We start from the raw sequence: 26413 nt of genomic DNA on the forward strand, positions 1-26413 counted from the left end.
GGCCGAGTTTTGTTTACGTGGCGTTATTAGTTCACATCGAAGTTGTAAACGTGCAGAATTCCCGTCTACTGTCAGTGTATGCATTGTCGTCTAGAGCGGGATAGTAGTTACAGTAAACGACTGTTATTCTTTATTTAAAGAAACAGTCCTCAAACAAGCTATATGAGAATAATACAGAAATAGTTTTGAGTCAGGTATATGCAGGTGTCTTTATTCGACAAATATAGTAAATTATCATACATTACCCAGTTTTGTTGACCAGCAAAACCGCCTGGCTGGTTTTCAATCTTCAGAGTAGTGATAGGCCTATGAATTTGTTTGGTTACTTTCTTGGCAGTACCTGAGATTGCTGCTTTTATTAGCAAGTGTTTAAGACAATATTAGGCGACGTGGCTAATAAAATTCCCAATTGATTGGATTTGTGGTGGACATTTATTATCTATAGCCGTGTTCCAATCTCCTCGGCAAATAAATAGACTGAGAAGATAATGACGCTTTCAAAGCATGAAAAAGGCATTTTGAATGCCTGGATGTCAGCTTCGCACTACGCTTCTTTACGAACGTCAGAAAAAATGCACAACGTTTCAGTCATTTTAACGATTTCTGATCAAGTCAGGATGGAGATATGACCGCTGGTCGCTCTGGAATCCTGGTGAAAACTACGCAAACTTGGCATAATTACTCAGCGAACCGATACTGCGCAGCAGAGAAAAACCAGCTGGCTGCAAAAGCATCCACGCTTTTCGAGCGCAATATTAGAGGACGCGCTTGTGTGTAAACTTTATCGCGCTTTTTTGTAGCCTAATTCATGCTCGTAAGCTTCCCAGAGTTTTGTGATTACTCTGGACAAACCCATTTAAAATGCTTTCACAAATACCTAAAAAAGCTGCCTGCAGCGCTAGACTTGAGTGGTGTTGTTTCGAAAACATTCACATCTGCCTCAGAGGACTTCAGCGTTTCGGCGCCGTACGAACTGCGTTCTTTATTTCTAGTCGCTTATCATTAGGGCAACATCCATCGTTGAGTTCCGTACCTATACGGTACAGGTGGATCTGCGATAAACAGGGCAATGTTGTCGACAACTTGCTGGACGTATTTTCTCGATGCATTCTTCAGCTGCTCAAGCTCATTATCTTCCAACGCGCGCTCCGGGGCTGCTCCAAAAAAATTCACAACAGATCCGACGGTTCCTAAAGGTTTCGCCGTTACGTTCACTGGGGCGGTGAAGTCGAGCTCGTAGTAGGTGATCTCAAGCCTGTTGTACCTCCTAAAAAGAAAAAAAACACGTTTTAGGTCGATGCAAGTTTTTAAAATGTCAGCAAAAATACAAGGTTTTAAGATTTGCAAAAACAGTCTGATGTTATAAGTCCGTACGGATTTCACTCGTTCACACGTTGTGGATACAAAGCAGCAGATATTTTCATCAGTTGCCTGACGAAGCCCGGTATGAAGTTACTGAGTAGGCACCATTTCACAAATACAGCGTGAGAAACAGGCGGCCTAAGAGCAAGCGAATGAGAACACACCACTTGCAGTAAAGTTTACACACGCTCTCCTCTACCTGCTTTGGCGCCTTCATGCAAGTTGTGACAACAGTCGTTTATTTCTGCAATTACATCCAATGGCCCGTGGAGAGCAAAATGCGCCTTACGATGTCTGTAGCAGCGACACAAATCCTGAAATGGCAGACGGCACAGGGAGGAAAATGTAAGCGAGTAGAAAAAAACTGCTCAAAAAATGTAACTCGGGATAAGAATCTAATTGAGAGCCTCCGTAATGTGCTTAACCCTTGCATCTTTGGCAAAAAAAAGTTCGCCTCCATAGATGTACTTCGTAAAGGTGGAGATAACGAATGGCCCGGGATCTTCGACTTTGAAAAACATCGACAACTGGCGTACACAGTTCGAAGCACAATGCGTTTGTTGTTGCTGAGCCTGTCCTTGCAGTCACAATTAGGGTAGCCACAAATTAAGGCTCACTAAAACCCTAACGGAATGTCTACATAGCAGTATTCTCCACTGGCATGGACGACACACGTCGGACGCTTACGGCCGTTCCACCAACTACCATTACGCTGTCTACAATACTCGTATTCACTCTCAAAGGGACTGAAAAACTACAACTACAGCTCTAATCAGAAGCTCACGGTCTATTATTCAATTCTCCTTTGATGGCGTCGTCAACATCACCTACCAAGGCTGTTGAAAGCTCCCTTAGTGGGATTATCCAGACACGATGACCATAGCCGTCAGAGGATGACGACAAATTGGCCAGTTTCCATTTACTGATAATAGTTTTGAATAAAATGGATGCATAAACAATACTTTCGGTGCAGCACTGGAGATGGGTTAGTTACTGAAGACTGGAGTGTTTCAAAAAAGGCAGTTCGTTGGAGTTAAGACATGGTTTCTTCCAGTTGCGTGTAAATAATAAAAAACCTCAAGACATCTCCACTAATGTAAAACATGTGGAGGGGCGAAGCATGCAGCGTGTAAGCGAATTCTTGGCGACCTGGTGTTTTTGCCGACAGAGATTAAATCGTTGGAGGTAGAGGTATATAGCTTTGCTGTTGAAGTCTCGCGTCTTTAAGCACGACGGATTCTAGCGCAAGGCGTAAACAATTGCCCCGGAGTTTTCTTAGTACGCGCTACAAAGCGTTTCAGAGCGAAGCGTAAGCTATTGTCTCGGTGCGTTTCAGTACGCGTTACAAAGCGTATTAGCGCCAGGCATAAACGAGTGTCCCGGCTTTTTTCTAGCGCGCGTTACTTTCTAGCGTGAAGCGTAAACCATTGTCCCAGGGTTTTATTACCTTGACTACATGAGGCGACGGTTTCTACGACTGCAGGAGACGCCAGCAGCCTAAGCCACTAAGGGGCTTCGCCCCTAAATGATTTTATTTTGTTCCCCTGCTGCGTGCAAACACCGCTAATGGTGTATCTATTTCTCCTACCCAAAACACTCTTCCCTGTCACCTCTCCCTACTATTAATACTACCTACCTCATGGTGTGGGCCTGTCAAAACACGCCGTGTCTCAACCCAAATTCCAACCTTCCACCCGAACAGTGGGAGGGCCTTCTAATCAGCTGCCCCCACGCCGGACAGATCTTTCTACTTCCCCGGGAAAGGATTTGAGCCAAGGCCCAAGGCTACCTGAACTAATTCGAACCCACCCCATCAAGTGCCGGCTCAACGACCACTGTTTCCTCTATTAAATATTGATGCTCTCTTTTATGGTGCCTGAAAATACGCCTGAAACTACATGATAACGCAGCCTCTCAAAAGACCAGTCTGCGGCATTCAGTAGGAGCCATATTTGGGTTCCTAGCTTCTAGAAAGTACTTAAGCGCATCAGAACTTTTCGCACCAATGTCTACTAAACTTGTCGAAGTGAGCGGTTCGGCAAAATACTCTTAGGCGGCGGGTACAGCACTAGTTACCGGAATCATTTTGGCCAGAGTTGTTCAATATATATCAGTTACGAAACTCCGGTTTAAAATTCAGGTGGCGATGGCCCCCGTCCTCTGTTGAAGCTGTGGTTAAGTGTTGTCGGCTCAGAATATTGGGGACAAAAAAATAGACTCTGCAAAACTACTACATCTTCACAACATTTTTATAGCATACAGCCTGCTATTTAAATTAAAAGCTGTAAATTAGGTTAAATTAGCTGATGATTTCGTGTTTGTTCATTTTTATGACCTAAAGCAGGACCCTCCATCCGTTGAGTACTACTTCAAAGAAGACAGGCTAGTCAACTTGCCTCGTGTTTGCCACTGTTTGCCCTAGCGGAGGGGGCTGAACCACGTACCGGCATTTCATCCATGGGGTGAATGGGGATTTTCGTAACTGGTATGTATTGCGTAAATGTGGTTTTGTCTGGTTTTCGTTACAGCGGTTTGGACCCAACACGACAATCTAGGAGTTTGTGCTCGCGCGTCTGGGAGTGTCGAAGCGCATTTTTGTGTGCTGGCATGCTTCGCAGTTTTGAACCGCTATATGCAGTAGAATACAGGCTCGCTGCAGCGCTGGCCTGTATGCTAATTAATTTTTTATATCGCTTTATCTTGGTTTCCACGTTCGTCAGGCGTCTTGTCAAAGATTTGCAGAGTTTCTTAAGTAAATAAATGAACCTAGCGACTTCTCGGCATACTACTACAAAAAGAACAAGACTGGCGGCAATTCGTAAAAAAATTAAGCAAATGCGCATACTTTTTCAGAATAAGTGGTTTAAAGAAGCGCGTTGTTTTATATTCGAGCAATGGTAAACTCATCTGCAAAGTGTTTTTTAGGAGTCACCGTTTAAATGAACAGCTTGTTTCTTGTTAAATATCTTGTTGGGATAAATGCGAACAGGTTAAAGGGAGACAGAAACTGCTAGACGCAGCTTTAAAAGGCAGAAACTCTGTCGAGAAACTTTGGAGTTACGGGGTTGTCTAAGACGTTATACTCATTTTATGACAGTGATCGTAAATATGTTGGGGTGCGCTGCAGAAAAATGGCGGCCGATATATTTAAACATCTCCATTGCAGGTAGTGTTCACCTACCTTTTTACCCTGCAATTTTCTACACCAATTCTCTTTCGTCTCCCGAAACTTGTCAGGTCACCAACTTACATCCACGTTCGCGCAGTTGGTACTCAAGGTAAAAATTATCGACAAGCCAATTTTTTTTTGTTATAGGTTGATGGTAGGGCTCACAAAACGTGCTCGTCTTAGATTGTTGAGTTCGACCATCACCTGAACGCACCCGTTGCTGAAAGATTGTACCGATGACGCAAAATTCACTTCCTAATTTGGCTGATCAATGCAGTTCTAATTTTGCATGCCAACAAAAGTGAACATGAAAGCGAAATTTAAAAGTGAGCGTAACTTAAAGGGACACTGAAGTGATATGTAAACATTGCGGGATTACTTGCGCAAATTGTAGTCCGGAGTCCCCAGACCATGTTTCGACCACCCTGGGCGCGTTTACGCGATTTTATTTAGTAGAAAAATTAATTCGAAAATTCTGTCCTCCTCTCTTTACGCTCGCCCATTTTCTGCGGCGTTTTCGTGTGACGTCGAGAGGAGCCGAGCTCGCAATTGGCTGCGCTAATGAACGGCTCCCCTGCCTTCAGACAGTCAGTCGGCCCAGCGTTTCGTCCGCCAGCCGCCGACGGGTGGTCGCAATTCGTTCGCTAACTTGAAACGAAGCCAGGACACGTTTGTGAATGGTAGAATCTGCCTTTCTTTACTTGGTTAGTTTGTACAGTGTATCTAGCTCCAAGTCAAGGTCGCTTTACACAAACGCTGCACAAGCGCACATGCGACGCTTCGCTGACTGGTACGCCAGTAGGAAAATATAAGGCCTCTTGAAGGCGGGAGAAGAGTCAGCGAAGTCAATATAGGTACTAAGGAAATAAAATCAACTGATATTTTTACCGTACAGCCTAAAACTAGGGTGCGGGAAGCACTTTTTTGCGCTGGGCGAACAAGCACAGCGGTCAGCAGCACGACTACGCATCTGCGAACGCTTTTCCGTCTACGAAATGCAATTGCTAGACGTGAGCTATTGTGGAAACTCGGGCGACGCCTACTGCACGAGCGCAATACAACAAATAGTCACCTAAGCTGCTTTAAATGCCAAAAGTAAATAAAAGTGTAAACTGGTTGTACAATATATACCCTATATTACCAATGCCAGCGGAGCCCGCTCCGTGGCCGAGTTGTTTGGGGCGCTAGATATGCCACCGCAAGTATTTTGCAAGTCAGCAGTTCGAATCCCCGCGGGTACGTGCTTTTTTTTTGTAACTCAACTTTTTTGTTTTCCGCCGATGTTTTCTATATTGAGTTCACCTTTTTGGGGGCCGCAACGTGCATGGCTACACGAACTAGTTCACAAAACGCACAGGCTGGCACTGGCGCGCTAGCGAGTTCTCGTTGGCGTGCTGTTGCCATAAGCACCGACTGCTTGCAGGCAGTGGGCACAGGCCAGAATGAACAGACCCTTGGCCTGGTGCGAACACGCTTTTTACGATACAGGCATGAGGGAGGCAAGCTCCAAATATGGGGGAAAAGCGCATGACATTTGGGCGCCTGCGGGTACGCGGAGGGCGTTCATGCACTGCGTAGGTTTCGGCTAGTGAATGCTACGATTCCAAGCCGTCCTAGGAGGCTTATCCTTATGCATTTTTACAGCTGACAACATTTCAGAAGCGCGGTACGATGATTACTGAGCTATTGAGAATGCCCATCCAACAACGCCAACGGTTGTGTTTTACAGAACCGAAACCGAAACTTGTTTGGTTGCTCACCTTGGGCATCGTCCAATCACGGTGCCCGCTCCTCCTAACGTCACAGCTTTAGTTGGTGCGGCCGCCGCAAACAGCGCATGGTAGTTTTTCTTCTTTCGCGCTTTGTAAAATAATTACCGATTTGTCAATCGTAAAAACCATGAAAAGTGTGCTAATTTGAGCCAGTCTACACAGTGCAAGCAAAAACGGGAGCTTGACAAATTCACTTCAGTGTCCCTTTAGACACAAGCTTATATAATAACAAAACCACGACGACGAAACACAAATTTAGGTACTCAAAAGATGTAGTATGTCAAAATAACCATTTGCCAATTTTATGGACATTTCTAAGAATTGTAGCTGATATTAAAGCAATACCTATGAAAAAGTGGCAAGTCTCAAGCCACTTTCTTGTTTAAGAGACTTGTTTGTTTCGCAGCAGTGGAATTAATTAATTGACTCGCAATATGGCTGTACGATTTCCGTGGTGCTTCCAAGTCCATGTTATCGTACATTTTGAATGGTAATTGCCATTGCCGAACGGCCAAGTGTGTTTTTAGTATTTTCCCTATTCCGCCACTGCTGAGGTCGGTTACCTAAAAATATAAATGTTTTAAATACTTATAACAATCATTGTGGTGAAAACAACTTCCCTTGGACAAAAGGGGGCTTTGTAGGAAGGTCTAGTTTAAAAAAAAAAGTTGCATGTTCTCTTTGAGATTCCCTCAGATACACATCGTGTGGGTATCGTGCCGGTGATCGTTTCGGTATGTTTCTCGTGGCAGCACCCTGCGTTATGCACAAGTTTAGTTTCCACGAGTAAATATGAACAGCTCGAAAAAGGCCAAGAAAGAAAAACTTCACCAAAATAAGGAAAGGTCTTTATCGTACGGAATAAAAAAATGTATTTGGGCTGCTCAAAAGTGGAAACTATTTTACTTGCGACGCGTTTACATGCCTTTGCATATTCTTATCTTCGCTTATTAAACTATATTGAAGGTCGGCCGTGCTTTCACTGGAAGGATAGTGCGCTTAGGCAGCAGTTCAGTGACAAATTGTTTATCGGCTGCTCCACCTAGTTATGGCCGAGCGAATGTAAAGTGGCGTCGGAGACGATCTCTGAGTCTTCTTTATTTACTGTTACCGCCTTTCTCTCCTGGGAAAAGACGGTAACCGAGAATTCCGCCTAAGCTATCGGCAATATAAGGAGGCGGAACTCCCAGTAAGACTTTTACGCTCCCGTGTAGCATGCAATACTTCTTGCCTTCTAATTAGGCAATTGTGAGCAAACTTCACTGCGAGAAATGCCAGTCTCCGGACCTCCATTTTATCCTTCCAGGATCATTTCCCTTCATCGAAGCTGGCAATGCTACGGCGCCCGTAATGTGTATTTTCGGAAAACGATAACCGTATAAACAAAACCATTTTATCAGAAAACAAATTAGCTTCATGCGCAGGGGCACATTCACATCTATTCGATGACATATCTTCCGGGATTTTTGGGGCAATAAGTAAAGATGTAATACTGGGTGTGGACATACTCTCATTAATTCTCAGATTACTTCAGTGGCGTATTGACAATCAAATGTGTTTTATTGATCTAAGACGATGTTATGCAAAACGTTATTTTACGCGACCTTGTTTAGTACGACAATTATGCCATAAATGTCATTTAGTAGCGAGGAGTGTTTCCGAAGCTCATAATCTTGCAGCCTAGTACGAGCTTAGGGTGCCGGATTTCTGGTTTCGGCGTTACGTTGGCAAACAAGTTGTGTGCAACAGAAAAGGCTGATCACTCTGTAAGCATCAGCGTATTGAAAAGAACATAGCTGATCGTATTAATGCTCATAGAACTGCTACCCGACAGATCCAAGGCTATTAATGAAGCCCACACGCAGCAGAGGTGCTAGCACTTTCTTCCATCTGTCCTCACGACATCAGTACTTACTCTGTGATCTCCAAGACCGCTTGAACAGCAGGTATGCGCAGCTCAAAAGTGAAGTCAGTAGTAACCGTGAACCATGAGCCGCTCGTTACTGTTCCCGTTCCCTGCACGAACAGGTCGTTAAATCTGAGATCAAAGTGAGCGCTCAGGCCACATTCGCCGAGCTGGACCACGTTGTTGCCTCTCGTGGCGACGTTCGACAAGCCTGTAACGTTGCCTCCAGACACCGACACGGAGCCGAAGGAGCAGTTGAAGGCTTCCAGGTTCCCAGGCAGCGGAGCAGGCTCGAAGCCCGTTGAAACGACGAGTGTGCTGAGGCATCCGTCGAATACCCATTGCTCGCGTTCTGCAGAACGGGGCGCCCGCGTCCTTCTCCATGAGGACGGCAACCATTCTTCACTGTCCTCCTGAGAACTTTCGGAGGCACCACCGTGGTCCCGGCTTGGGAAGTTCCGGCCACGTAGCACACCCAAGTAATCCGACGCGCCGTTGAGTGCTTTTTTCCAAGTACGAATGGGATCTGTGCCTAAACAAAAGAGCACAATGTGAGCGATATGAAAAAGCGGCCATAAAGCCGTAGGTCCTGTTATTATAGTATGTTACCTATGGCTACTTCGAGTGAAACACTGTTCCGCGTGCACGTAGCTAGAGTCGTCGTCAAAAATGGGTAGGCCGCGGTTACTGTGGCTGGGCAGGCGCGAGGCCAAGCAGGGGCGCTGCGGTTGTCGCTGCAGGCTGGTAAAGGCTGATAATGAAGCGAGGGGAACAATTGCTCTCGCTTTCATTGTGTGGTTGGTGCGACAAGTGCGGTGCCAGGTGTCTGCGCTGAAGCGAAGTGTCTGCTGTGAGAAACAGGCCGCGCGATGCAGTTATCGCACCAGCTATATGAAAGCAGGAGCGAAAGTTTTCCTCGCTCTCTTTAGCCGCGTATGAAGCCGGCCGCGGCAACCGGAACACCCCTGCTTCGCAGCCCGCCTGCTGCGGCCACGTTCACCGTGGCCTACGAAATTTTGGCAAAGGCTGAACAACAGTAATACTCTTTTAAACCTATAAACTAGAACTTTTATTGTTTTCCCGGTTTATACTTGAAAAATACGCAGAGTCTGCCGGTTTAGAAACAAGCAATGAAATATTCGTTAATTACAGTTGCCTCCCTTTTTTTGTTCAGTGAAAAAAAAATGCCAAATTTCAAACAGACGTATTGTATGGTTTGCAATTGAAAATCCTTTTTATGGTTGTATAGCTATTTGGCCCAATTAGCTATAGCCGTTTTTGTGACCGTCTTTAGCTTTTCTTACCAACATTTCTATGGGTGCCTTTAGCTTCTCCAATGGTTGTATCTGTGGTATAGTTACAGCAGTTCCTACAGCTGGGCTTAGGTTTTTTTATCGACATTCCTATGAGTGTATTTTGCTAGAAGATGTATTATGGCTGCATGTAGCTATTCTTATCGACATGTCAATAGGTGCTTTTAGCTTTGTTTACGTTGGTATTATTGATTTAGCCATAGCTGTTCTGCTGCCTGTCTTTAGTTCTTCGGATCCTCACGTCTATGGGTGGTTTAAGCTTCATTTATCAGTGGATTAGCTATAGCCGCTTCTACGGCATTTTTTCACTATTCGTATACCTATGGCTGTCTTTACCTTCTTCTAAATCCTATCAGCGGATCTCTATAGGAGTCTTTAGATATTATATGCATGGTGAATATGCTTTCAAGGCATTTCATTTCGTCGCCTTAAGACAGTTCATAGGCCCGCCACGGTGGCTCAGTGGCTAAAGCGTTGTGCTGCTGAGCACGAGGACGAGGGTTACATTCCGGGCTGCGGCGGCCGCTTTTTGATGGAGGCGAAGGGGAAAAGCGCCCGTGCGTACGAGATTTTGGCGGACGATAAAGATCCCCAGGTGGTCAAAATTAATACGGAGCCCTCCACTACGGCTGGCCTCATCGCCTGCGTTGCGTCGGGGCGTTAAACCCTACAATCAATCAATCGATAAGGACAGCTCATCGCCCGTAACCGTGTCATCTTATGGATATCTTAGCTCCTCATCTGGAGCGCCTTTGGTTACGTGCCTAGCTGCAGTCTGCGATAAATGTTTTGTTAATACTTTTCAAAGGAAAAAAGAGGACAAGGTGACGCATGGAAACAATCCGGTAAAGCTTCAAAGGCACCTGGCTGGCGCGCATTTGTGTGACACAAAGCGCAAAATACATTTGTGTGTGTCCTGTCTTTATGGTCAATTTTTTACAAAACTGTTCTCGAAATATGTGCTATATAGTATGTGATTCCCTTGTTTTTGTTGGATATTGCTTTAGGGTGGTTCACAACAGGCTTAAATAGAAGCCTTCATAAAAATAAAACACAGAGGATTATTAATCCATTTTTTATGCATGGAAACTCTCTACGCCACTTCGCTGACAGTCTACGTACAGTCTGTGGTTCAACATTGGTCGCTCTTCACCTCTCTGCTTGACCCTACATCATGACTAATCTATAATCGGGGTGGTATATATGCGGCTCCAATACCTCTGGCAAACATCGCAAGCTCCGTGTAGGAAAATTCTTTCCAGTCTGTTGAGAAGCGAAATGTGGTTTTCACAGCAGTGCCCGCCTTTTCCTCGTACCAGAGAGCGAAGTGCCACAGAAGATTTTTCCGAGCTTACGTGACTGACTCGGTATGCATTTGCAAACTTTGACAACCCACCGTGTCGATCGTTGCAACCTAAATTTGAATTTTGATCAGTAGCTACATTCAATTGCACTCTTAGATGCGACGCTCAGAGCATCTCTTGTCGGCGGCCCTGTCCTTCCTGCGTGCGTCCGTTGTTGTCCTCCTTCCTGCATGCGTCCGTTGTTGTCCGAAGCCTTTCCACTCTCCCCCTCTCCTCTCCGACAGCGAACACTCTCTTGCGAGGGGCATTGGATTGGATTCGATTGGCTTGGCTTGGCTTGGCTTGGCTTGACTTGGATTGGATTGGATTGGATTTGGATTTGATTGGATTAAAGTGGATTGTGTTGGATTGTGTTGCGTCATAGCCGCGGCACACGCACTGGCGCCGGCGCGTGCCCAGGTGAGAGCGAACACACTCTCTCAAATCTGCGGGTGTGCGGCCCAGCGCGCTCTCACTCCGCCGGTGGGCGGCGCTACGCGCAATGCTGCGCATTTGCAGTACTCTCTCTCTCCGCGGTCTCCTCTCATTCGAGCGCGCTGCGCATATAACCGGTGTGCCGCTCTCCGGTGGCCTTTCGGTCGAGGGTTGCTCTCCGTTGCGCTTGAACCCCCCTCAGCGTCGCATCACACCAGGGTTCCCGCGAGAGGAGGTGGGCGTAATTTTTTTAAATATGTTCGCCATAATCAGCGACCAATGATATCGAACAAATGCTTTTCTATATTTGGCTCATCAATATCATCATCCCATACATCTAGTTCAATCGTGAGTATAACGTTTGGTGTCATAGCTGGTTTTAAAACCTACAGAAAAATCTTTTATGGATGTGCGATTTGTAGCTTCAGGGATAAGCACATTTGTGTAACCTGCTAGACGCTCCAAGCCACATTTACCTCTGTAGCGAGCTACAAAGCTTTCATGGCTTGGGGTCTGTAGCTTCTGCGCCAAGGACTTTTCTAAAGCCGCATAAATGCTACCTAATGGTCACACGTTTAAAGGTAAACGCTCACATATTGCTGCATAGTCAGCTGCAGGAGCTTGTTTACCAGCATCTCTTTAGCTTCAGGGCATATACTTTTTGTACATCTGGCACAAGAGAACTGCATGGTTTCACGTCTAGTGATTTACAGCTAGAAAACAGTATATAGCTCGCCGGGAGAGCTTTTGTCGCGGTAAGTTTATAAAAGTGAGTAGCCCGCTAAGGTAGCCTGAAGAGCTCTGGCTCTATAACCTAAACACAGCAGAGTGTTCTATAGCTGTCTAAAGAGATCTGTACGGTTAACAGCCTTTACCATGTTACACATAAAAAATTTGGTAGTTTGTCATAGCCTATTTAGCACCGTTTTATGGGTGGCCACAGGGACCCATAGGCGGCGATACCTAACCATAAATTGTTTCATAGGTGTCAAAGACATTTTTTAGAGGGATGACAACTCTCCCCACAGCCGAAGGACCCAACCAAGGGAAGCGTGGTCATCGGGGCTGTCACACAAAGCGTGAAAAAAATGCCCCGGCAGTGTTGGGAGGCCAGGGTACTGAGTACGGCCGAAGGCTGGTTTTCTCCTGTAGGCGATTGCGAAAAAAATTTCTCACTGCAGGACGGTAGGAAAAGCTTACAGTCAAACACACCTACGAAGGCATAGGGAAAGTAGTTGGTCATGTCTTTGCGTTAAAAAGGATAAATTGTTTTATGTTTGATGAATGATGAAAAGTCGAGGAAAACCTTGTCCCACGGTGGGACACCAACCAACGACTATCCTAATGAGAATCGAATTTCGTACATTAGGCTATGTGAGAAGCTGTGCTCCCCAGCTTTTTCTTGTGACTTTGTGTGAATAGTGCCGCCATTATGCGGACGTTTCCAGGTATTCACTCCCCAGAAAAAAAAGGGCTCCATTGTAGTATACACACAAAACTTTCTTACACCCTTTTTGGCCGAAAAGGGTGTAAGAATCTTGTCCCATGGCGGACACCTTTAGAAGGTGTTTTGGGGAAAAAAGGGTGTACGGATGAAAAAGGGCTGTTCGTGTAAACACCCTAAAAAGGGTGTAAGGTAGCTCCACACCCTAAAATAAGGGTGTGGCCAGGGCAGCAGCTACGCCTGGCAATGTGAATCGGCGGAGCGCGCAGCATTCGATTCAAAGAGTCAATACGCACAAGTTCCACATGGGACACAAATAAATTGAGCAAGAAAACCAACGGGATGCAAGCGGTACAGGGAGTGCATACCTACGTATTAATACATGTGCTCTTCTTTTATATCCAGCAGAGGAAAGCCCCCCGATCGTGTCGGTGGGCTTGTAGCAAGAAAACATATTTTAGCGATTATTGTGGAGCTATAGATTTTACTAAGAGAATATACAAATCAACAGGCGGATCGCCAAACGTTTTAACCACGAGGTAGTTTTTATGTTCCATACCTTTTGGAATTTCATTAAATACCAAACAAATCTTTCCCGCCACCTGAACACCATTCAAAAAGGGTGTTCATTAGTTCAACACCCTTTTTCCGAGAAACATATAAAGCTACAAATTAGGGTGTTTGCTACTAAGAAAAAGAGCGTAGAGAAAAAGGGTGTGAATAAAGGGGTGTAAGAAAAGATCGCCAACTAAGAAAGAATGTGAAGCGACCTCCAACATTGGAGGCATTTTGTACGTGTTTACACGGGTGGACTAAGCATTTTCTACAAGCGGGGGTATTTTGTACCTCACGATGTTTAAAGCATTATGAATGGGCATATTGTATTACCAGGGAAGCTGTTAAGCTTCATCTGGTGTCGGTGGCGTTAGCAAAAATTGACGTGCAAGACAAAAATGTACGTTACCAACATTTTGTAATTATCAGTGCAACCTGAGGTTTTCACATTCTTGAAAATTTTGTGAAAACAGCCGTAAACTTTGCCACTCATGTTGCATTATTTGACCCAGATTACGGCTGGTGACCGCGCTGGGATGAGCGAAATTGAAATTGAACAAAAGTACCCGAAGATGGGTGAGAAAGGTCCTGCTAAATATTGTCAGTAAATATGTCTGTATATAAGCGCAATACTGAGGGCTCGAAGAATAAATACATAATGAATAGCTAGTCACGTGTTCTTTATCACCGAAAGCAACACCAAGCAGCAATGGGCGAAATTTTTAAATTACAATGAAAAAAAAACGTGTTTTTGCATCCTGTTTCTTAAGTTTGCATCATATTGGCTTCCTTCAATAATATCAAACTACATGTTGTCTCTGACAGACGAATTGTTTTTAAAACATGCGCCAGCCTGTTAAATGGTTAGTTGTATTAACGTCACCGTTATATTTTTCGCACCCGCTTCATTCTGAGCAGCGTAGACCTTGACGGCTCCTAGTGTTTTCTCTGCCAGCTTGCGCAGCTCACGGGCCAAAATCTCGCCGATCTTCTCTTGAATGGAAGGTTTAATCAGGTCAGTAATAAAACCATAGCTCCCGATGTTGGTTCCGCCCAGTCGTAGACGGATGTTCGACATGTGCACTCCGTGCACTTGAAGTTGAACACGATTTGGGAAGAGTCTGAAACAGTAAAATTAGTTCATTTATTCATTCACAAAACGTCACCAGGGTGAAACCCAAATGCCATATTCCCCGATGCTTTTAATCAATGTCGAATAACTTGAGAACCAACTGAAAGACTACTACACGCCGCGCTGTGTTTACCATTGGTTGCCTTGTATTTTTGTTCCAAATATCGTGTATTTTCTGAGGTTTCTAGAATGAATTTTTTTGTTTACATCCATCTGCTATATTTTGCATAATATTTTTCGCAATGCTGAAATCACCGTTTAGTAAAAGTTTTTTACACTTTTTTTATACGACTGGTTTGCGAATTTGTGCCGGCTTTTTGTTATGGTGATCGTTTCCCCGATTTTTTGTTCCTGTATTTACTGATGTACTTGCTTTGTGCCACTATTCTCAAAAAGGCCGAATGGCCAATGAGGCTGTGGGAAATTAAATGAATATTTATTTTGGTATTTATTTATTTATTTATTTATTTATTTATTTATTTATTTATTTATTTATTTATTTATTTAAAAATAAATAAATAAATGGACTTTTTTAACGAAGCTTCTATGGCTACTATCCGGTATTGAACGGGGTCCGCGCGCGCATGCGGCTATAAAGAACCTAGGAAAGCCACCATAGAAAGATCAAGCCTATAGCCAAAGCAGAGCAATATCTCCGCTCCGGCCCGAACTTAACCTTTTCCAAAAATTGAAAGGGAAAGGAACAACAACAAGAACAAGTGCCCATCGCGAAAGTAAACGCATATTGCCGCTGGCGTAGGAGCTATGTGTATCCTTAGAAGCCGAGTTTATAAATCTCATACCTTGGATTTGCCTTCGGAGTGTATTATTTATCTCTAGAGTCAAATGAACAATGTGTGCGTGCATTTGTCTGCCGTAGAATGAACGCAGTCAACGCTCAAGAGAAGTAAAATTTCCTTGTAGCTTTCTCCGAAACTCTGTTTCTTGTATATATCGCGTGCTTTTGAGCTTCGCTGATGATCCAGTTTCGTCAGGCCGGAATCGCGAGTCATTTTTCGGTGTTAAATACAACATGCAAGCAGTAATTCTATCCTGTGTGAATGCATTATGCAAGCCGACTAGCGTGAATAAAAATCCGCGTTAGCCTATGTTATTAGTAATGAGAAAGTACATAATAATAGTGCAACAATGAAAAAAATCTTGCATGAAAAGAGAAAAAATAAATCTTATTTCGTGATAGCGCTAACAAACCTAAGCCTTAGCAAACTCTATAGCAGGTTTCTCATTAATGATAAATAAAATTATCTCTCCTGCGACGAGTGTTTTTTTATTACGCATGTCTGTTCCCACTGGGAGTTAATCATCTTTGGTTGGCATTTGTCTCTGCCGTAGTTAGGTGCCTGCCCGTTTGTGTGTTTGGGCCTCCGTAAAAATATCCATCATTTGCGGATCGTTTAGGTCAAAGATATTTAGCATGAATAGGTTGAGATGTTTTTTTTAATCCATTTATTACACCATATGTTATACTACGGATAACATCTTAGTACGTGGTACAGGGTTCCGCGCAAACAGCGAGCAATGCTTAGTAGGTATACGAAACAAAGATGTGTTTGGAAACATATAGCCACATACTTCTTTCTGTCCGAGGACAGGGTTGGAGGAATTTGCAGTCTAGTACATATTTGTAACTTCTTCATTACATCGTCTTGCTGGATGCAGCATTATTATGAGAAATATTGAGACCAGTGTTTAATTAATTTCCTGCGTTAGCATAGGTATAACCAACGTCTCGATTCCAAGCATTGCTCATGTCTTCGAATGTGTCTCAACTACAGTAAACTCTCGACAAACAGAACTTCAAGGGACAAAAAAAAACATATTCCATTTAACAGAAGTCCCGTTTACTGATAGAGTGATGTGCAATAGTGCAAATTTATGTGCCTACACACTCTTAGTACGATTTCATGGAACTTTGAGCACTAGAATGTGATGTAGCTGATAGCTTTTTAGAAAGTAAGAAACCTACAAGAGGTTTAGGCACCCAGCGTACACATTGGCAACAATTACTGACTGCACTAAATATGCTTCCAGTTTTTTTTTTCTTTTAGTCCGCGCAAGTGCAACTTCAGGGTCGTTTTTTCATGATACTTAAGCTTTAGATTACATTTCAGATCCTCACTCCTTCGAAAACATATTCTTAGATACTGCACAGCAGACTGTGTTCCTTGAAGTTTGGTATGTTTTACGGTAGCTATCCCTTCAGGTTCATATGATGGCTTCTCCTTTTCGTCCACCTCTTCATTCCAGACGCTTCCTTTGGGGCCCGAATCGCGAGGTTCCGAAGGCATCCCGTAGCTTCTCCTTCCTGTGCGGGATACTCGTTAAGCTGTTTTTGAGATCCCGGTCTTCGTCGCGAACGCCGTCTTGGTGTTAGAGCTGCTTTGGAAGTCAAGAATGACGTGCATTTTATTTGTAACGTAAGCGCATGGTGGGCACGCTTCTCTGCCGCCATTGAAACAACTGAGGCTACAGGCCTCAATTTTGAGAGTGATGACGGGGCACAGAATTTAGAAGACGGCAACGTGGGAATGGAGCCCGAATAGCTCCATGATGGCACGAACGAAGTGGCAGGAGCTAAGCACTGTAATCTCGAAGACATGATTAGAGACCGAGCGAGGAGAACAAGAACTGCGATGTTGCATTCGTCGCCTTAACGCGGCTGTCTACTAACGAGACGAGGTTTGCGAAGTCTACGAGGAGAAAAAGAAAACGAAATGGCCGGAATTGGAAAACGCTGATGCTCATGGCAATAGGTATGACAATTAGTTCCAACTTCGATTCTGTTGACATGGAGAGGTGTTTGCCAAAAGTTTGTTTACGCTTTCTGAACACAAAACCAACCAACTTGCAGGCTAATGCTCCATTTCAGCGGCAATTCAGTTTGAGCGACTTCTGTTTATCGGGATTCTACTGTATGTGTGAATAAACGCTAAACCTCGGTAAACGCACACTTTCACTCGCATGCTTGATACCCCAGCTTTTAAAGGGATTTACACAACAGTCTTATTGGTGATGTACATGCCTACACTTGAATAACATGAAGTTCTATTGGGGAAAGATCGTACGTATTGAATTTATAGTGTTATTTGTAATTTTTGAAGATAAGAGGCCTTTTTAAACTGTAATTTACTTGCGACCGAGCCGGCGACGCAATCCAAGAGTGCGAACGAGATGGCTCTTAAGAGATGTACATCCCAATGTCCACCAAGTATGTTGCGTGGAGGCAGCAGAAATGTAACAAACCAGGGTTCAAGAGATGCGACGAGTTTAGAAGCCCGCCATGAGAGAGGCTGCGTGAGCCACGCCCCCTATACAGCTTACCCTTTGTAAGGGGTTGGGTCCACAGTACTGCGCTCCACTGCTGTTTTTGTCACCCTCTCGTGACAACACCTTCTTTGAGTTGAGGACCGCATAACAAAACAACCAGGCTGACACAGCTTTCCGCACGATTCTAATCGCTTTGTTTCATCACCATGAAAGCGAACTGCCGATTACCACCTCCTCCGCCAAATGCTTCGACAGGTGCTTTTAGACATTAACACATGCCACTCTGTTTTTTTTTTCTGCACACTGCGACGTGCTAGTTCGGAAGTTTAGGTCCCCGAAGTCCCGAAGAAGTAAATATGATAAGCTTTGTTTAGTGGTTCTCGCAAAATTTAAACATGGAGTCGGGGACATACGATGCGTTTCAAAACACCAACACGGTGTCCCACTTGTTCCCCGTCCTATATTTTGACCTATTTTTTTCAGAGTGTTTAAGCAGAACCCCCTAACGTAAATTTAGACCTTTAGAACTATTGGCTATGTACAGTCAGTAAAACGCTTGTCTATAACAGCGATTTCGACTTCAACGAGCTACATTCGAAAACTGCAAAAACATAATCGTTCCAAACATGTCGGAGGCAAAAGCTAAGGGCTAAGACTTCAGAATTCCGCAGTAGTTTTATTCAAATCCCGCTCCGGCGGGGCAGGATAGGGCTGAGAGTACGAACGCTGTGTTATAGACAAGCCTTTTACCGGCTGTACACTACTTTCTGAGTATCTGTCAGCAATCTGCTTCGAAACATTGCAACCTGAGATTACGCTTTTGGCAAAACTGCTGCGATGCAAGCGCATAACCTTCACATGTGTTTCTCTAATCTGGTACTCGCATGTTAAAGAAGAAACAAAATGCACTGAGGGAAGTTAAGTACTTGTGCAAGAAGAGAAAATTAAAATCGGGAAAATGTGTTATTACTGTAGACCTAACACTGGTGCCGTATGAGAGGGCAAACTTCACAGCCTTATGTGCGCCAGAAAATAGCGCCTGTTTCGAGTAATTCTCCGAATTTGATATAAAATGGCACTAGTCTGTAGGAGGATCAAAAAGCTGTTGACTTTTAATATAAACTGCACTGAGCTTCTAATTACAAAAAAGTTGAACAAAATCATGACATTTAAAGTGTATCTCGTGTGTATATTTCCAAATGTTAGTGATACGTAGACTATATTCGAAAACAGATTTCCAAGGACAGGATTGGCCAAACATATTCTATCAGAGGCCACCTTCACTGAGTACTCGAAGGAAACGGAGTTACTGGCGCCACGAAGCAATGAACGACAGTGTAACAGGACCTTGAAGAGATCATTGTACCTTTTCTGCATATTAGCGGACTTTAATAAGCTGAAATGTCACTGTAACATGGCATGCCTGCAATCATTATCCTGACACAGAAAGTTATGGTTTGTCTGGCAGTCATAAGCGTTTGTTGTTCGCGTGATACAAACAAATCCCAAGCTCGTTGTGTTAATAGAGATGAATTAGACTGAATACGTTTTACGCCTATGCAAAGCACCGAAAGAGTAACCAGTGGCAAGTTTCATACGTTGAATTCACTGCCATAAAATATAAATCATAATTTTAGCATCGAACGCCCATACCTCGGTATACGTGTCAGCGAAAAAAAGCACTTTTAAATAATACTTCCTTTATCAAAAAAGGTGTGATTGTCACCACTACCAAGAAAAAAACTTTCCAAGAATTGTGACCGTAACTAACAAGAACATGACTGAATTTTGCGAAGCACCCCGCTTCATACGTAGTGTAGAAATCAAAATTGTTAACGCATAGAATTGCCATCTAACCGCGGTGCGATGAAAGCGCTGTTTGTGGAATTCTCAGAACGGCCGCTGGTAGACTTTTGTGGAAATGCCGGGATGTTACTTTCAACGTCCTTCGCATTCTTTGAGGCGCATAAGTAACGCAATTGTGCGTCCTGCTAACGGTGTGGTAGAATTTGTTTAATACGGGTTTCTGTGGCATGGCTTTACAGCGAGTAAAATTCATTCGTACGTTGTCACAACTATTCAGGCGAACAAGTTTTGGAAATAAATGTTAAAATACTGAAACGTGATACGCTTGGGCCATCACTGTGAGATCCTAAAGTAAATAGTAATTTATCTGAAAATACCGTACACTGGCAATATCGAACTACCACCCCTTCAACAGCCGTCAACATCACCTTCTGTTCTCCACCATCGCCATTATTCGCCTTGTTGGCATTGGTTACAGGCCGAGCCACGAGCACAGAATAAATCATGCGCCTAGTGCTGCAAGACGCCTTGTGCATTTCTTTGTTCTCTGGCGTGCGCAGTAAAACTTTTTTTAACGGTTTGGCTTGCCTATGAAATACAGTGAGCTTAAAAGGAGGTGGTTATCACTTTCCACTAGAAGCATTCCTATTTGGGGTAATTTTCAAAGCAGAATGTTGGCACTCAAAGTTAACTGTAGGGCAAATGCTCGCTCTGAATGTCTATGAAAAAACGACAAGCTGGTGTAGTGAGTAAAATAATAAACACATTCGTCGCATGGTCTTTTGAACCATTAGAGTTCCATTCATTAAAGAATTAAAGCAAAGGCAACAGCGAGACACTTACTCTTCAGCAGTGAAGGATGCTTGGAAGGTAGGCACCCGAGCACCCACGCGCATTGCCTTTCTCAGTAACACCGACCTCAGGCGACCCACGAAATTTGCTTCCAGAGGTCCTCCTTTGATATGGAAGGTTATTCGACTGCCAGACATGCCAGCGCGAAGCACACTTTGCCCGGTCCTTCGCATGGTCTGAAGTCCAGTCAGTCTGCCTCCAGTTAAGGTTACGCTTGTTCCAAACAGGCCTTCAAGCCTCCGGTTCATTTCAGGCAGTGGAATTTGTGAGAATTGTTCTGACAGAAGCACTTTTTCAAGACCTCTGTCAAAGATTGAGCCTACATTGGAGCAAAATTCTGAAAAGAAAAAAATCAATAATAGCGGGTGAGATATTTTTCGAGGCCGCTAGACCATGCCTTCTAAAAGGTGGAGTGAAGTACAAATCTTTCTAGTAAAGAATTATAGAACTCCTAGTGCAGAAACCGAAGACATTGCCCAAGTTATTTATTGAAATAATGCGGTACAAAAGCATGCTTTTAAACAAATAACTACAACAGTGCAAGCCAATGCGTAATTCCCTGAACGTCTTGTATGAGCTCACAAAGCTCTCCAACAAGAAGAAAATTGATGTTTATAAGGAGAAAAACGGGAGAAAGCACTTGAAAGAACAAGAGTATAAATTTATTTTCCGATATTTTTTTAGTCCTTCTGAAACCGGAAATCGATTTAGTAACGTTACAATGCAAAAAGTGTAAATGCAAAGTTCTGAATTATGTTAAAGGCGCACTGACGCCAATTTTCAGCGTTAATATTATTGCACAGTTCGCTTCCTTCACTCAACAGAATACCCTGGCTGAAATATGAGCGGCCTGCGACACGAAGAACATAGTTCGATTGGATCTCATTTACCGCGCCAACGGAGCAGCGCGCGGAGCGGCACTTAGCAAATGAACATCAGCGTGACATCACCCTGTGAAGCCAAAAGAAGTGACGCGACCGCGCTCGTCAAAACCTTGTGACGGCACTTCACGCGCGCGGCCCCACGAGCGGCGAGCGGGAGCAGCACCCTCTCAAGCAGGCGCCGGTGATGTCCGCACAAACCGGTGAGGTCAGGCCGGGATTCTGTCATATGCGCCGTTCGATATGAAAGCGCGGGAACTTGAAACAAATGATTTTCAGGCCGTTGAATGTAATGAACTATCGGGCGCTGAAGTATTTGAGGTGCTGTTTCAGGTTCACCACACCATTAAGCATCGATAAAAACAATAAAAGTGTAACATAAAATTTTCGTGTCAGTGCTCCTTTAATGGCGTTCCATGATAAGAAGTTCTGAAATGTTAAACTTAATTTGGCAAATTTGCCCGTATCTCAGAGCAACCAAAATTACTGCATGTCTGTCTAGTTTATAGATTTGGAAATAATAAAAGTTCAATAGCTAATTCACACAGAATTCTCTCGAATGGTGAAACTTTAGGATCCTAGCGCCGATACAAACAACATATATTCTGCTGCAGAAATAGTTGCGAAACACTTTTGGCGGCACCGCTCCCCAAATAATAGGTGTGTTTGCTTAATGTTACCACAAACTAAATGTTTGGGGGTTCTAGCTAGATAAAGAGGGAGTAAATATGGGTTGACAGCAATTTTAAATACAGCCCTAACCAGGCCAATGTGATTCTAAGAAATAACAGCGCCTTACAACCACTTGCCTCACTTTATGTCATACATAACTTCACGCCCGATAAGGATTCCCTGAAACAATTGACCGCCCAAATAAAAGTCAGATAATCTTAGTTTAAATGCTCATGTCTCTATGCTCAAAAAAATTTCAGCCCATGGAGATGATTCTCAAATTTACGAAGAGATGAACAGCTGAGAATACTCAAAGTAGAGAAGGAAAGGTTGGGCGCAGAAAGTATTGACGGCAGCCGAATAATTTATGCAGAATGTATCTAAGGTTCCTCGGAAATGAAAACAAATATTATGGTATTTATGTCAGAAAAGTTCCAAAACAACAACGTCAGCCGTAGTTTTGTAGTTAATGCCAGACCACCATTTCGTAACTTTGGATTGATAGTCCTTGAATATTGTAAGGTGGGAGATTACTTACCATGAGCTGAGAGGCTTTATGCGCTTCTCCTTGACTGTGTTTTTTCAATGGGTGAAAGAATAGGATTTTAAATTGTGCGCGTGAGCGTGCAAGGCTCGGCAATGCATTCTGTATCTTTTTCGTTGTAAGTTAGCGCCGCGCAGAGCATTTTTAACAAAGAAATGAACCGAAACGTGGGCATTCTAGGCTTATAAAACAAATTTCTTATTTTACCTTAAGCCATGACATTAGAAATGGGCTTTATTCTGCGGTTTGTGCACATTAGAAACAATTGTTCGTAAAACGCAGCCACGAAGCCTGGAGGTTTAAAAAAATAGACAAAAACGGGCAAAGGTGTCGGGGATAAATCCTCGAGCACGTTTTGAAGGTGGACCCTACAGTAAAAACGTACGGAGGCACCGACATTAAAAAGAGACCCGGAAGTCTGATACGAGAAAAAGAGAAAACCTGTTACCAGCTTCACGACCACGTTAGTAGGCTCGAAATCGCCCACGTAATTTTGCCTACATTCCTAAATTCTCTTTTGGGTCTACACCGACGATAACGTTGATTGCCGAAGTTTACGGTGTGGTGCCATTAACTTTGTAAGTGTAAAAATAGCTATCTAAGTGTAGTTTGCAAACTACTGGCCGCGAGTGATAACGGTAGAACACGTTGAAACAAAGGGTACCTGACACTAGGTTGCAGCCGCCTATACGCTTATGCGGGCTGGTTTTTGGATTTGCGTATCTACAGTGAAAAAAGTGTGATAAATATTGTTCTTATTATATGGTATTGCTCGTGTTTTGAGTGCGCTATCTAAAGACCGTCATTTGGAAACAAATCTATGCAAAGAAAGTTCAAAAAAGGGCTAATTATGCTTCAAACCTTTAGAAATGTTTTAAATTATAGTTGCTCGCTGAAAATATTACGAAATAAAGAAATTTTGCTGGATTTAAAACCTAAACTGGGTTCCTTCTTCCGATGTAAACAACAGATTCACGAGACGCCGGCAAGGTGCCTTTATTTATCTGCCGGCTTGTATTCTGCCGCTGATTACGTAGCATTGTCTATGCAGCAAGGAGTAGAAAGTTCTACAAATGATACGGTAAATAGGTTTTCGCTATTTCACCGCTGCACACCTTTATAACACATTCTTGTTTTGAAAAAAGTTACAGTACAGAAAGCATTGCGAAACTTCCACCGCTGAACTGATAAGAACACCGGGTGGAAAAATAACCAGCGATGAGGTACCGCCACTAAAAATCTCAGGGAATTCTCGCAGGGGATTTCCCGCCTGGAGAACCGGAATTGACTCCCCAGGGACCCGTCCCCTGTTGGCAAGCGCACTAGGGTCTCCGGGATGGCAGTTCCTAAGGTAACACCCTTTGCCGTGGGGGGTAAGTAAAAAGAGCAGACAGGTGGAGACTCTCTTGTTGTGCCGAAGCCCGCACAATCGCTATGATATTTCGCTCTCACGCAGAGCGAATTCAGGTGAGCGCAGCAACACCAAAATAGCGGGTGGCTGCCGCGATACTTGCAGGGAAAGAGACGTACAGAAACCCGTCTGGCAGAGCAAAAATTTGTGATTAAAATGATTAGTTTACGTATTTCTGATTAAATCGGACAAAAATCATTTTAGTGCTCTCGGCACCACAGACATGGTCACCATCGGCATGTAACCCCAGCTCTGCAGTTTTTATAAATACCTCGCAATAAGCATGTGCTGGGGATGTAAGAGACCAAACCCTTCCTGTGTCAGTCATGGCAGTAGCATCGCTAGCCAGGTGCGAAGCGCGATACAAACTCGAAACCTATAGCACCTTATTGTGTCGCGTTTGCAGTGGCTTTTCAAATTATTTTTCGCTAAATTAGAATTAGCACCTACTTAAAAATGTCTGTTCTGACTACTCCTTCCTTCCTGTGTCAGTCGTGGCAGTAGCATCACGCCTGAACTGAAGCATGATTATACTGTTTCCTTGGCATTTTGATAACTTCAAGGGCAGAAATCGGGCATCCCAAAGTCACTTACAATTACGGCTGACCATGAGGTTGTGTTTCTGAGGAGTTGCCGTTGAAGGAAGAGGCTAATGGCCGGCCTTGAGGGATACTTTACCAACCCATCGTAACACCACTTAAATTTCTCGAATGAACCTCTTAACACCTACATCTGTGCTGGGTCAATTATTTGGCCACTAGGCCATAACGACCATTTGTCACAGGGCTGATTCACCAAACGCAACATGTGATATTCCTTTTTTACAATTTTCGTCAACGTAAAAGGAGGCCAGCCTTCGACTACTTTCGGCATACCATACAACTTTAAATCAAGCCCAAACATAAACAACTTTGTGAAAAAGCTTTCGTGTTCCAATTCGTTAAATTTATCGTGTACCATTGTTTGAGCATCAAAAGCTTTCCAATTGTTTGCTTTGCGTTAGCGAGAACGTTTCAACTTGCAGTAAAGCTGCTACGGAACTTCAACCAGTGCGACCACAGCCTTGGATAAGTTTTCCATAGTTTAGGATTATATTATTCGCTCGTACAAATTTCTGTCCTAGCTGATGTGAACCGAGAATAAACAAGCATTAGGTGCGTTGCATACTTGCTTTAGTTAAACATACATAAGTACCCGCCGCGGTGCTCAGTGGCTCAGGCGTTGTTCTGCACAGCCCAAAGACCCGGTTTAGAATCCAACTGCGTCGGACGCTTTTTTGACGGAGGCGAAAACTTAAAATGACCATGCGTTCAATATTTCCGTACACGTTAAAGTTAGCTACGTTGTTAAAACTAAGCCAGAGCCCTCCACTACGGCGCGCCTTATCACCTATGTAGCGTCGTAACGGTAAACCTCATAAACAATCACTCACTCAATCAATCAAGACTTGCTAAGCAATAACTAAAAGTGAGTACTTCTTGCGTGAGCGGGAAAGGTTTGTGTCGTACACCAAGGGGAGCCATTCCTTTGTAAATATGTACTACTTCTGCGCCTATATCATATACTATGTTGTTTCGGTTTCACCACAACTTTATATACGCTTTTGGTTTGTTACTTGAATACGTTGTTTTCTGTCTGTTGCTGTGTATATATCCAAACAAACGGGAAATTGTAACAAGCTCTCGCCTCCGAACGACATAGTTTCTGTTTCTGCAGTCAAGTTGTACGTACCCTCGTTTTGAATAATTTGAATGTTGTTAAAAATTTAGTATTTCAAAATATCAACAATGCTAGCCAGGTGCGAAGCTCGATACAAACTCGAAACCTATGGCATCCTATTGTATTGTGCCAGGTTTGCAGTGGCTTTTTAAATTATTTTTTTGCTGAATTCGAATTGGCACCTACTTGAAAATGTCTGTTCTGACTTCTCGTAAGGTGGAGTCTTTTGAGCTTAGTCTTTTCTAATAGTGTTCAGAACCCTTAGCTGTGGCGACGCTTCACGAGTATTTATTTTGAGCTTTAGAAGATAATTATTCAAATTGTTAAAGCCTACCAAATTGCAGCCAACATCTAGTTTTATAGTCGTCTAAGCGTAAATTGTTTTGTTTTATGTCGCATTCGAGATGTGAATAGGTTCTAGCAGTCATTGTCGATAGAAACAATGATAGTTTTGGGTTCTATGTTGTAGCACAAGGCTAAAGTGCGTTTCTCCTTTCCTTCACCCTAAATAATTATATGCATGCTATTACGCCTTATTTTAAACAATCGTGCGCCTAATTTTTGTTTATTGATGCAATGATTTGAACAAGTGAAATGACGGTAGCAATTTTCAAATCAAACTTGAATATTGTGGTGAACTTACCCGCTGTTGAGACACGCAGAACGACGCCGAACACAAAGTAAATCTTGTACGTCATGATGAACCATACGAAATGTGCCACAACTAGTATTTAAAGAACGTTCGGTGGTCTTTCCCGAGAGCTCCGCCAGCGACGGCCGTATATATATGATCTAGGGAACCGCCGTGC

At 43.6% G+C, this 26413-nt stretch overlaps 1 protein-coding gene across 1 annotated transcript; it reads right to left on the bottom strand.

Annotated features, from left to right (window-relative positions):
• Positions 1-949: 949 nt before the first annotated feature.
• Positions 950-26406, bottom strand: LOC144172552 (uncharacterized). Its single transcript, XM_077701227.1, has 5 exons — positions 26248-26406; positions 20369-20714; positions 14200-14420; positions 8219-8741; positions 950-1267 (listed from the first exon to the last, which is right to left on the bottom strand). The coding sequence occupies exons 1-5, from the start codon at positions 26300-26302 to the stop codon at positions 1003-1005; spliced, it is 1410 nt and encodes a 469-aa protein (XP_077557353.1). The 5' UTR covers positions 26303-26406; the 3' UTR covers positions 950-1002.
• Between the last annotated feature and the right edge of the window lie 7 nt (positions 26407-26413).

This window comes from Haemaphysalis longicornis, unplaced genomic scaffold (assembly GCF_048455015.1).
Source record: "Haemaphysalis longicornis isolate Haplotype H1 unplaced genomic scaffold, Haemaphysalis longicornis Haplotype H1 scaffold_23, whole genome shotgun sequence".
In the NCBI taxonomy this organism is placed as follows: Eukaryota; Metazoa; Arthropoda; class Arachnida; order Ixodida; family Ixodidae; genus Haemaphysalis; species Haemaphysalis longicornis.